We start from the raw sequence: 12134 nt of genomic DNA on the forward strand, positions 1-12134 counted from the left end.
TAAGTTTTACTAAAATTCAATAGTTATCCTTTAGCAATATAAATATTATTAAGTTTTACTTTATAAATTTTAAAAATATATATTTTTTCTATATTTACAGTTTTATTCCTTAGTGTACACTAAAAGTTTGACAAGCCAAAACCGATGTTGGGAAAATTTACTTCGAATCATGTCCAAATTTATCACCACTATTCACGTACTGTTTCATTAAGAAAACCTCGAAAGGTAAGAATTTTAAAATATAATATATTTCAATATAAAAAAAAACAATAAATTTTACTTAATCGATTTTTGTAATATTGTCATTAATGTGTTTTTGATAATTTGTCTTTTGTCCAAAAATAACATTCATAATTTTAATCATCAACAAATTCTAATGGTGAAGAGGTTTTCCATTTCATATCGTATCGTCAACACTTTATTTTTGTCTCTATAACATATGGTTCAATGGAATAATGTACATACTATGCATAACATAATTAACTTATTCTAAATTGTGTCCCTGGTGCCTGGAAATTATAACTACATTAACATAAGGGTCAACTGCATATCGTTATGATATACTCACAATTCTCATTTATATGCTATTTAGATACAAAAGCCTATATAATTTTGAAAAACATTGTTATACATAAGTTAAAGAGGGAATTGAAATATTAAAGGAAAATTACTTGTTGTTTAATAGTTAAAGAATTTAATAATGTATCTTAATTTATTTTAAAAAATATTTATTTTTTATAATTCTTAGTTTATATATAAGTTTATAAAATGGGCATATAGGTAATATAAAGTTCCATATAAAAATGATCGGTTTCATTATGAATATATATATGCTCTTAATAATTTTGATTTTAATTTAAATAAATTGTAAAACTATCAAATATTATTATTAGCATTAGTACTATCATTAAGGTGACAATCATATTTAAAGTTATAAATATTAGTACTTAAAAGATCATTAATGCTATACATTCACTGAGATCAAACAAAAAATGTTGTGAACTTGAAGATCTAAAAACATTTATCATTTATCGTTATGACGCTTCAGTATATAAAGACGTGAATATCTTCCCTAATACACATATAATACATATATAAAGATATAGAAATAATTTATGGTTATGGCGTTTAGATACTACAGACATGAATTTCTACTTTAAAAAACACATAATATATAAGAATATAGAAAGTAAGCTTATTTTAGAAAGTAAGCTTTGAACTAACCAATCATTTTCCTTAAACGTTGAAACATTCATTTTCCTTAAACACTTCCACCGAAGATGCGAATGTCCTCTACCGCGGAGAGGTACACCTTTCTAGCCGGAGCACATTTTTCCACAAATTCAAGTATTACTTACTAATAAATGTTGGATTTTTCCAATTTTTAAGAGCAAATATGTATATATCTATACGGATAGTATTACATATCTATACAAATAATATTAACTTTTAATCTCAGGTGGCAGAGCCAAATGCTCCAAACTTATGAATGGACTTTCCCAATTGCATTTATTGACTTTCCTAGGAAGTTACTTCAGTTTATTGATTTAGCTGCAACATGGTTGATGAGATAATTTAGTCCTCAATTGACTTAAGCGTAAAAAATGCCTATTTGGTATAACACGTATAAATGTTGTCCTAGACAATTAGACTAGACCAGCAGCTAAAGGTCAAAGTAGTCAGCGTACATTGACAAAATATGTTTTTATAATTTATTACAGTGGATCAAAAAAGTAAATAGCAATTTTTGAGTATAAGTATTGAAGATGCTAACTTGTTATCAAATTCCTCAAGAAAAATATATTATTGAACACGATGCATTATTACATTGGGTTTTAGTAATAAAAAAATAACAAATAAATAAAATATACTATATAGTGATAAAATGGAACTTTTCACCTGATTAGTGTTGCTGAGTAAAATTATGAATTCTTTTTTTTGTTTTTTTTTTTGTCTAAATAATAATGTATTTTTAAATAATAAAACGATTCAAAAAAAGATATTTGATTTTTGTTCAAAACAATATTTCATTTTAAATTTATATATAGATACATAAAAAATAAGCGTATACAAATTTTCCATTACATAACGATACCTCATAGCTCTAACCAAAAATTAAGTCATTTCCATAATCAAAATTGGCGCTGGCGGCAGGATACAACCGACCGCAGGCGCGCTTAACTTCATATCATCCGCGTAACAGAGCGGCCAATTGGAATATGTTGAAGCAGAAGCGTTTGGGAAAGCAGAAGCCCAAAGCAAAACCGGTAAGATATACTTAAAATAAATTTATATACTCTTTTATTTATTATAATCTTTATAACTTTAAGTACATATTTATGAATTTCCAAACCAATTCACCATGCTATCTATCCTTTGATATCCTATTTCTCTTTTCAATTCTACACTTTTCGTTCCTTCTAAAAGTTCAGAAATACTTTTATAACTTTTTTTCCCTACATACTAAATTTCTAATTAAGATTTTCTATTGTAAATGTAACTTGACTAACTGCCAAACTGCTTTTAAACTCGTTTATCTAATTTTCTATATATTTAACTGAAACTGTATCTATTTTGCTTATAAGCCTTAAAGTGGGCTTCTAAAAATTTAAATTGTCTATGCACTACAGTTACTAGCATTTGTAGTTTTATAAATAATTATTATTATTATTATAATATTATTATAATGTTTTTTTTTTGTGGTATGATTAAATAGTTTACTGCTACGGTTTAGTAATATTTGTCGTAATTACTTTTATATTATATAAAGAAAATGAATAAATTGGCAAATAAGCTCATTTTTGTATTTAATACTGTAGTTTTCAGCCAAAAAGTATGCTTTTAATGTTAATAATAGTAAAGAATTTTTATCTATTCATAGTTCATGAACATACATAAAAGTAGAAAAGTTTGTGGAAATCCAGTTATATTTTGGAAGCGGCAAATTATATTTTTTATTTTAGTGAAATATTAATATTTAGATTTAAGTATAATTATTTTTTATAATGCATTTATATAATTAATATATCTATTCTTATATAGTTAAGTTTAAATCAATTAATGTTTTTTTATTCTGTATTACCGAATGCGATGAATAAGTATTGAATTGACTAAATACAAAAGTTACTGTTTGCTAGTCATCTAAATTATCGCTTTGTAGATAAAAAAAGATATCTTATCGAATTAAAAAAAAAATTGTTTATTATCATGTATGTTATAATTAATTTAACGCTTTTTTTTTTTTTTTGAAATGAAGGTGAGAAATTTATTCTCACGCTTTTTTAAAAGCATTTTACTTTGTTTTGTTTGAGTTTTGCTCTATTGCACTTAAGTGTTAAAGCAATTCAAAAGTTTTGTCAAATTAATTAGAATAATGTATTTAATGAATATTATTTAAAGTATCACATAAGACATGTACTAAGTACAAAGAGATTAAATTTGTGTGAAAAATTAAAATAGTTTTGTGAATCATTGAATCAAAGTATCTAAATTCAAATTTTTAAGCCAAAAAGTCGTATTATTACTTATAATACTTAATACTATATTGTTTTATCTTCCTTTTATTTTGAAGGAAGTATCTACTGTTATTTCTTAATAACAGTAGATTTTGGAAGTATCTACAATGTCAGTTATTAACATTTATCTTTTCTTGCTTATTGTTAAAATAAAGATTATTTGAATATTATCCTTCACCTTTATTTTTTTTATTTAGCTTCCTATCCTGTTTAATTTCTTCTTAATCGTAGAACTAAAAGTATATGAAATTGAACTATTTACTTAGGACAACATTTAGGATATTTATATGAAAAGTGTCAGTTATTTACATAGCTTTTGCCTTCTATCTCTATTGTAACTTAAGTTATTTTTTAATAGAAGATATTTAATAGTAGAATATTAACTATTTATTATTCACATAATTTTAGCCTGCATTGTTTCTTATAACATCAATATCTTCTTCAGTACAATTATTCGTATATAAACTCTTGATTTTGAAGTTCTCATATCAAGAGTGACAGTTATTTGTACCTTTTTATATCCTCCATCTCTTCTATAGCAAAACAAAGTGTATTAAAATTGGGTCCTATATTTAACTGCTTATATTAAAGACATATCCAGAAATAAAATAAAAAGAGCGTAACTGATTTATCACTGGGATAGATAAGGTTACTTTTTCTATTCAGAGTCACAGTTTGCTGTTATTGTGCTTGTCATTTTATCATGCTATTAATTTGGTGTTCTTCATGGAATTTTCTGTTGTATGTAGATGGAGACAGCTAAATCCCCTTCCTTAGATATTTTACGTCTTTCAATCGTTTGCTTAAACGTTACTTATTTCAGAGCTTGTACTCATATACGGGCTGCATGTAAGATAATCGAACTGATCACCGGAATCGAAATTTTATGATTTGAATATGTTACACCATGTGTGCTTGTTTGAATGTATGCAGGTCGAGTATATACTTTAGATGCTTAGTCTGCTACATATTCTGGATAATACTAAATTGAGATCTTTCGTTTTTTTCTATGATGCTATTTCATTGATCTTTGCGGGCTTTAAATTTTGGATTTCTATTGGTTTGGAACTGGCACTTGTGTGCTCCGTCAATTAAAGTTCAGTTTCTCAACTATATTTTTTAACATCACAATTACTATGTTCGGACTTACTTGCGTCATTGTTGTTATATTTGACTTTAGCGAATCTTTTTCTTCGAGAACTATTACTTTTTTCGCCTGAGTTGTTGCGCCTGAAGTGATATTTCTTCAGATTATTGGTTCAAAGTTTTTGTACGTCTCTTACAACCATTAAAGACTGACAAATATGCAAATGCCTATGAAAAAGTTTAAAAAAATTTTCAAAAAGCATAAAGACTTACTATGCTAAATTAAATGATGTAGGAAGTGATTGATAGTTAAAATGGAATTTTTATTTAAAAATTGATCGTAAGTGTAAATCGTCGGAAGGAACAAAAATTACCTACGAGCTACTTTAACTACTGCGAAACGAACTATGTACAGGATTATTATTAGCCCAAATATTTGTGATAAATTTGTGTTTTTAGAGTACTTAATTCCAATTTGCTGTGTTTCAGTGAAAACTTTTTACTGATATTATTAATATTCATCCACAAATTCGATGATGTCTTTGCAATTAATATGGATTTGGAATTATGTTTTTGAACTGCATATACTATAAATTCTACCACAAGATAAACAAGATTATCAAATAAAATTAGTACCTTACTTAATGTATTATATTATATTAATTAATGTACATTAATTAATATATTAATATTGGTAACGAAAACATAGGTATGATAGAGAATTTCAGTAAAGAAGGACACTGACATCACTACAAAATACATTATAGAACCGTTTTCAACTTTTTTAGTATAGAATTGGTTACTGTTTTGTACTCTCTTTTAAAGAAATATTAAGAGCCATCTAACAAGTGACATCAATGACATCTGACTATATCACGTTAGATGTAAGAATTCCCCTTCTATTCATCAAAAAATCATTAAATTTTGACAGTACATGTGCGTAATATCTAACTTATCAAAGTATATAATTAACAAGACAAGATATGACAGTTATAATAGAAATATTTTTAAAATATTTTATTTTATTTTTTTTTTTTGAATTTTATTTAACAAACAAATTTTAATAATAAATTACTTGGCTTAACTTCTTCATAAAACCATCTCATATGTTGGTTTTTCATCACATAACACCACATATCCACTTAATAACTTAATAACATATTTTCAAATTTCAATCAAATATTTTTTTTTATTTATTTTAATTTAATTATTTTTATTAGAATTGTGTGAACTATTAATTGATTCTGACGTAAATAGTTTAATGTGAAATTAATTATTAATGACGTTTGAAACTTTGAAGCTAACAGTGTTAACTGATAGTTGTCATATATTTAGACATTTCAAATAATCAATTAACAAGCTCTCTCAACTGATACTAAAGTTTATATTTTATAAAATTTTTACTCGAATCAATTTTATTTTCTATTCAGAATTTCTCATGCAATTGTCAGATACTTACAAAGAAATTCGCTCTTCGACATAGACTATAGACTTCGTACTACTTCATATAACTAATCAGTATCGCTGATATTGTTTCCAGTACTCTCTGTTGTCGATGTCGATTATTCGCCTTTGTGATTGTGATTATTTATTTTTCTCTATTTTGGCTGAACTTGTTTGTCTGTAGTATGACAAAATATCTGACTCAATCCATTTTAGTATAAAATTTTGCGGTCTTTGAAAACGTAGCGTGAATTTTGCGGGCCAGAATATAGAATATTTGCTTCAATTAGTTCTTTTAGTTCTGTTAGAGCTAATTTTGCAACAAAGCGCTATGCTTTCATACATGGTCAAGCAGAGTTGATAAATTTGTGTTACTTCTTTGTTTTCTTCTATTGCTGAAACCTATAAATTTTATTCTTCATAAACCTTAAGTGGCATAATGTATTTCCACACAAATTGGGTATTTGTAAGTAATAAATTTGTTATTATTTTATATACAAACAATTTAAATATTTATTAAATATTAAACCTCATAAATAATAAAAGCAAAAATAAATATTTTTAATTTTCGAAATGAAGTTTTAATATGAGTGCATGTGACACTCGTACCGCTCTCTGTTGTTATTTTTACTGAACTCTCAGAAATGTTCTCAACATTTTTTTATTCTATTTGCGAATATTATATTTATTTTGTAAATAAAAAGTCTAGATATTTTGTATATCTCTTTAAGTTACTCTTAGTGTTATTATGTATAGCTCTTAGCTTCATATTTAGTTCTCTTATTATATTTTTCCAGCTCTGTAACTTAGCAAATTAATTAGATAATAATAAAAAATTATAATAATGAAATCATATTCGCCGAATAATATACACAAAACAGTAAATAGTAAACAGTAAAAGATAGATTAACTACGATACTCATTTTATATCTAAAACGTCTAATTTGTAAGAATTTAAGTTTAAGCTATAAGTTATATACAAATTCGTTTATGTTTATGAATTAATAAAAAATAATTAAAATGTGATTAATTAAATTATATATTTTCTTTCATGAAGTATAAAGGGTGTATAAAGTTTGATAAAATGTCTGTAAAGGAATGAAAGTAATATTGGACACCATATAAAACATACAGGAAAAATATATTCAGCAATATTTATATTTGTATTTGTTATATTTGTATTTGTGTATATGTTCTGTTGTTTCTTAAAATATATGTTACATTCAATGTTTTAAGTTAGGTCCATCGAAAGACGGCAAATAGATGATATTAGTTAAATTAGGTATCACATGGAGAACTTATGATCTCTAAAGGTGCATAAGTCAGCAAATGGACTTTATCCATCGGAATGAAATATTGTAATTTAATTATTTTTTATCCAGTCACATTAAATTACTATATGAATGAAATAAGTAATAATGTCCATACAAATCAGCTGTTGAAAAAATAGTGTATTTATCTTAATATGCATCTGAAGTCATTTTATTTAAGAGCATTTCCTTGCCAAGACATTGTTTTAATTACATTAACCTATCGCATAAAAATCTAATCCACTCTTCAGTTTGTAGTTACCTTCCAAACTAAGTGTAATTTGGTTAAAACTATTTTTCTGGTATTTTATTTAATAAAATCAATAATCGTATTCCTTAGTAAAGAGATGTGCTATATTATTATCTCTTTCTTCTATTTATAAAAACATTTCTATTTATAAAAAAATAATTATAATTTTAAAAAATTGATAATATTTCTGAAATATTAATTGCATTTTTAAAAACTTAATTAAACTTTTAAAAAAATTATTATACACATAAAAAATTGTTATATATATGGGTCATTCTTATATAAATCGGACACCTTTTTGATCTCATCAGTTCCGGATTGAAATTTTTTTCATGAGCTCCTCTATAAAATCTTAGGCTATATAAATTATAGAAACTTGAAATTTATTTATTTCATTCAGCAAGCTTAGAACATTAGCGCGTAATATTAGTGTCTGTACTACTCGCTTATTGCTGAGAGCTATCAAATCCCATCAAAAAATCTCAGAAAACTTATTCAGTGGCACATATAGTAGAGCAACAAAGGAATACTACGCAATTGAATACTAAGACTGTAACCACTCAAAATGGTTAATTCTAATAATACCAGTTACTCTAGCATTATCAAAGAGATTACAAGAATATATTAAAACAGTTTTCGATAAAATATTACTCACTAATTCATATATATAATCTTTAAAAAAATAATAGTGCAAGTATGAAGCACGTATAAACTTATTATTTACCCGTTAGTAATTTTTTATATACAAAGCATCTTTTCGAAATAAAGTTTTATAACTCTACAAATTGCACGTTTGATTATACGATAATTTTGTAGATATAATGAGGCCACAATGAACTATATTTAAAAACAGTTAAATTTATTTAAAAACACAAATAAACATATAAGTAAGCTTGAAGTCAATAACGTTATTAATTAAAAAAAATATTATATATTATGTCAAGTAGACATGTACATTTATTGAATGTTAATGAAAGTGATGTCGCTTTAGGTGTAGTACTTCTCTTTAGTTCAAATAATTCTAAATATTTCAATTAAGATGCATAACTTCAGAATTTATTAATGTAGTTCATTTTGTGCGCCCTTCTTTCTCCCAGAAGTTTTTACGTTAAGATGCTGCATGTATTGGTTGACTTATCACCAAAGAAGTCGATAAAATAAACATTAAAATGAACTTCACTATCATCTTGATGTTATAGTAAATCAATTCTAATCCACTTTTTAACTGAAGTGATTAAGTAAAACTGGTTACAAAAAAACCTATCTCAATGTTTAGATTCCGCATAGACTAACTAAAGAACCATATTAAGTCGCTATTGAAACAGAACCAAACGGAGTTATCAATGAAGCGTTTTATACTATGTAATCAAAAGTGATTCACATTTTTGGTGGCAAATTTTGAATACTTTTTTCTAGATCCATTGATAAATATTTTATTATTAACGTAGTAGTTTGTGTAAAGCGTATTGGAGCTACGTCAAGATTAACGTTTATTTCTTTCTTCTAGAATGTAGTATAGCTTATATGAAAACATTAAACTTAAATTAATTGATATAAGTCTTAGTAGGTTAATAGATTTATGTGTTGATTCATAATTACTGCACCTAATAATAAATACGAGTATTTAAAAAACCATACAAACTATTTCACAAAAAATATTGAAATAATTAAAAAAATATTATAATAATCAGAAAAATATTAAAATAATTATAATAATATTTATTAGAATTTTACTATTACTAATTACTTATTAAAAATTGTCTTTACATACTAGGTAATTTCATAAGAACGTGATTAAAATATTTTGTAATTTTTCCTTTCGTCATGTTTTTTGTTTTTAAACTTAAGTCGTCAAATAAAATAAATAATTTAAGAGGTTTTTTCGAACAGTAGTGAAATACAACAACAAAAATTTTTTAAATAATTTAAAAAAAAAAAATAAAAATGTAGTTATCTTTGCGTAGGTTTCGTCACGATTCATTAACGTTGTTATATTATAAAACAAGAATTTATTATTTATAAAATTTATTTTTTTTCATTTAATGTATTTTTAAAATAATTACTCACATTTAATTTTGATCAGATATAGTTTTCAAATATATATCGGAGAAGCTGCTGTTAAATTTCTTTCAAAAGAAAATATATTTAAGATATAATATTATTAAATAGTTTAATGGATGTGCAACTTTTTTTATTTTAAATTTAGCTCTTTTAACATTATTGGAAATTATACTTAATTTTTTGAATGCTTTTCGAATTTTTGATATTATTTTTCTTTAGAACTGAGTCGACCGACAAGTATTCTTTGGACTCTGGTACTTATACTACGAGTCTTTTGATATTTTCTGTTATTCTAGATTCTTGTTAGTGCTGAATTCGAAAGAACATTTTTGTTTAAAACATTTTGAGACCTCTATGTTTTATATACTGTTAAACGCTTTTAATTCTTCTATTATGGATTAATATGAAATCCTTAGAATTGTGTAACATATATAATATTATGTATAATTATCTAAAATATAATAGAGCTATTAGGAATCTTCTATTAGGAAGCTCCTAATTTTTCATGTTTTAATGGCCGTAATATGCGAAATTTCAAGTTGTATGTTATTTTTTTCTTTCTAATATGGTTCTTTTAAATGAATGTACTATTAAAAGTCAAGCCCAGTAATTTTACTTTATTCACAATTGAAAGAGGGATTGTTTTTTAAAAACTTGTACCAGAAAACTATCACTTTTTACTCAGCGGCTGAATGCATCACGGACATGCCATCATCATTGGGAAATACGACGCTTTTCTTCTTTTGGAAAGTTTGTAGTGTAAAAAATATAAGAATTGTGGTAAGAGCGATCTTGAATTAATGCTGCTCAAATCCTGTCCGCAATTTATTTACAGATGGAAGATGTTAACAAATTTAAACTCTAAATTCGCAGATGTGCAGAAAACTATCCAGTAGTTTTATCATTCTAAATCTAAATCTTAAGTTAGTCAGCTTACATTTAAACCTAGCTATTTTGTTCAATTTTTGCCATATCAGAAAATACCATTGTTCAATCGATATCGATATATCGTTCAACCGTTTAATATTACTATAATGATCCTATCTATTTCACTTTGTATAATTATATGAAATAATGTATATTGTGAATTTAAACATGCAGCAAATTAATTTGGTTAGATTAACTAAATTTTAACTAAATCTTAGGTCAAAATATTCTTACAACGCATTATGTTGGTTCAATCAATTTCTCCAATAATATGATCAAGTTAATTTAACTAGTAAGTGGTTAGAGCATATCTCTCTGAGTGAACTATTAAATTTTTATATTTTACGAACCTCAATATTATATGAAATCATAATCAAACTAATTTAAAATGTGATTGATTGTGGGTCTTATTACTTCCACATAATGATCTTATATAACAACGTTTAAGTTATAAAGGTGATTAACTGTATTTTGTAAAGATAATATGTACGAGTATATAAAAAAATTTTTAACGTATCAATAACATCTTAATACTGCTTTATTCTAGCACCATATTTTTTAAAAGATATATAATTTGATGACAGGTTAGGTGTGTTGAAATGTTTTAATACATTCTTATTATTTTATATTTTTTTAGCTCTATATTGTCTGAAAGTATCGATTGCAAAAGTGAAGTTGATTGCAAAAACGATTACAATCATAACTTTCTATTATGTATAAATTCTTCTGTTGTCGAATGAGCTTGGTCACTGTCATATAATATGGTCTTATATGCACTTGTAGCATATACTTTTGTGTATAGTATTTATACTATCGGACCTATTCAAAAAAATTTTGGACCTTTTTTTACAGAAATTGTATCTTTTTAAACCAATTTTGGTACAGGAAAAAATTTTCAAGTGGCAACCGTGTATACAAAACCCTTTACACCATAGTGTGGTGAGAAGCACTAGGTACTTGAGCTTTGAAATTTGTCAAGATGTGTCCAGAATACTAAAAAGCTTTCTGCTTTATAAAAATCAAAAATTTTATTAAAGAATAGGATAGACAGAATAGGTCTGTATATATTTATAGTTTATATTTATAGTTTGGCTTAGTTTAAAGTAAGCATTTACATAATTATCAAATTTGTTTGTATTGTTTAAAACTACAAATCAAAAGACCATAAACATAAATTTAAATATGAAAATTTAACTCGCCTGGGCACACTTTAACTAAGCCATTTAGTAAAATAAGTCATGCAACATATTTTCGATGGCTAATCGAAAATTTCTCGGAACGAATCATATTTAATGATTCCAGATAAATATTTAACGAGCTACTACACTAAATAAGTTATGGACAATTCTGATCTGAAGGAGATTTCTGATACTCATTGCTTTAATATTTTTTCGACTACAGTTACTGTAGTGATTTTTGCTATTTAAAAATGTTTATTAAAAATAAAATAAAATACAATTTATTTAAACCACCAATAATTTATTTTGACATCTTTAATTTTATTGAATACAGTTTTATATTATGCAAAAATTTTGTTTTTAA

General features: G+C 25.3%; 1 protein-coding gene across 5 annotated transcripts in view; it reads left to right on the plus strand.

Moving 5' to 3' along the window:
* Positions 1 to 142: 142 nt before the first annotated feature.
* The window catches only part of LOC119678566 (transient receptor potential cation channel trpm-like), a gene marked incomplete at its 3' end in the record, with an annotated part of 96281 nt that continues 84289 nt past the window's right edge, over positions 143 to 12134 (plus strand). For 4 of the 5 annotated variants that reach the window (XM_038090463.1, XM_038090465.1, XM_038090467.1 and 1 more), the window contains 2 exon segments: positions 143 to 225; positions 2049 to 2267. In XM_038090463.1, coding sequence (XP_037946391.1) covers positions 2220 to 2267 — 48 coding nt within the window. 5 annotated transcript variants of the gene reach the window in all.

The sequence above is a fragment of the Teleopsis dalmanni genome, chromosome 2, assembly GCF_002237135.1.
Source record: "Teleopsis dalmanni isolate 2A chromosome 2, ASM223713v2, whole genome shotgun sequence".
In the NCBI taxonomy this organism is placed as follows: Eukaryota; Metazoa; Arthropoda; class Insecta; order Diptera; family Diopsidae; genus Teleopsis; species Teleopsis dalmanni.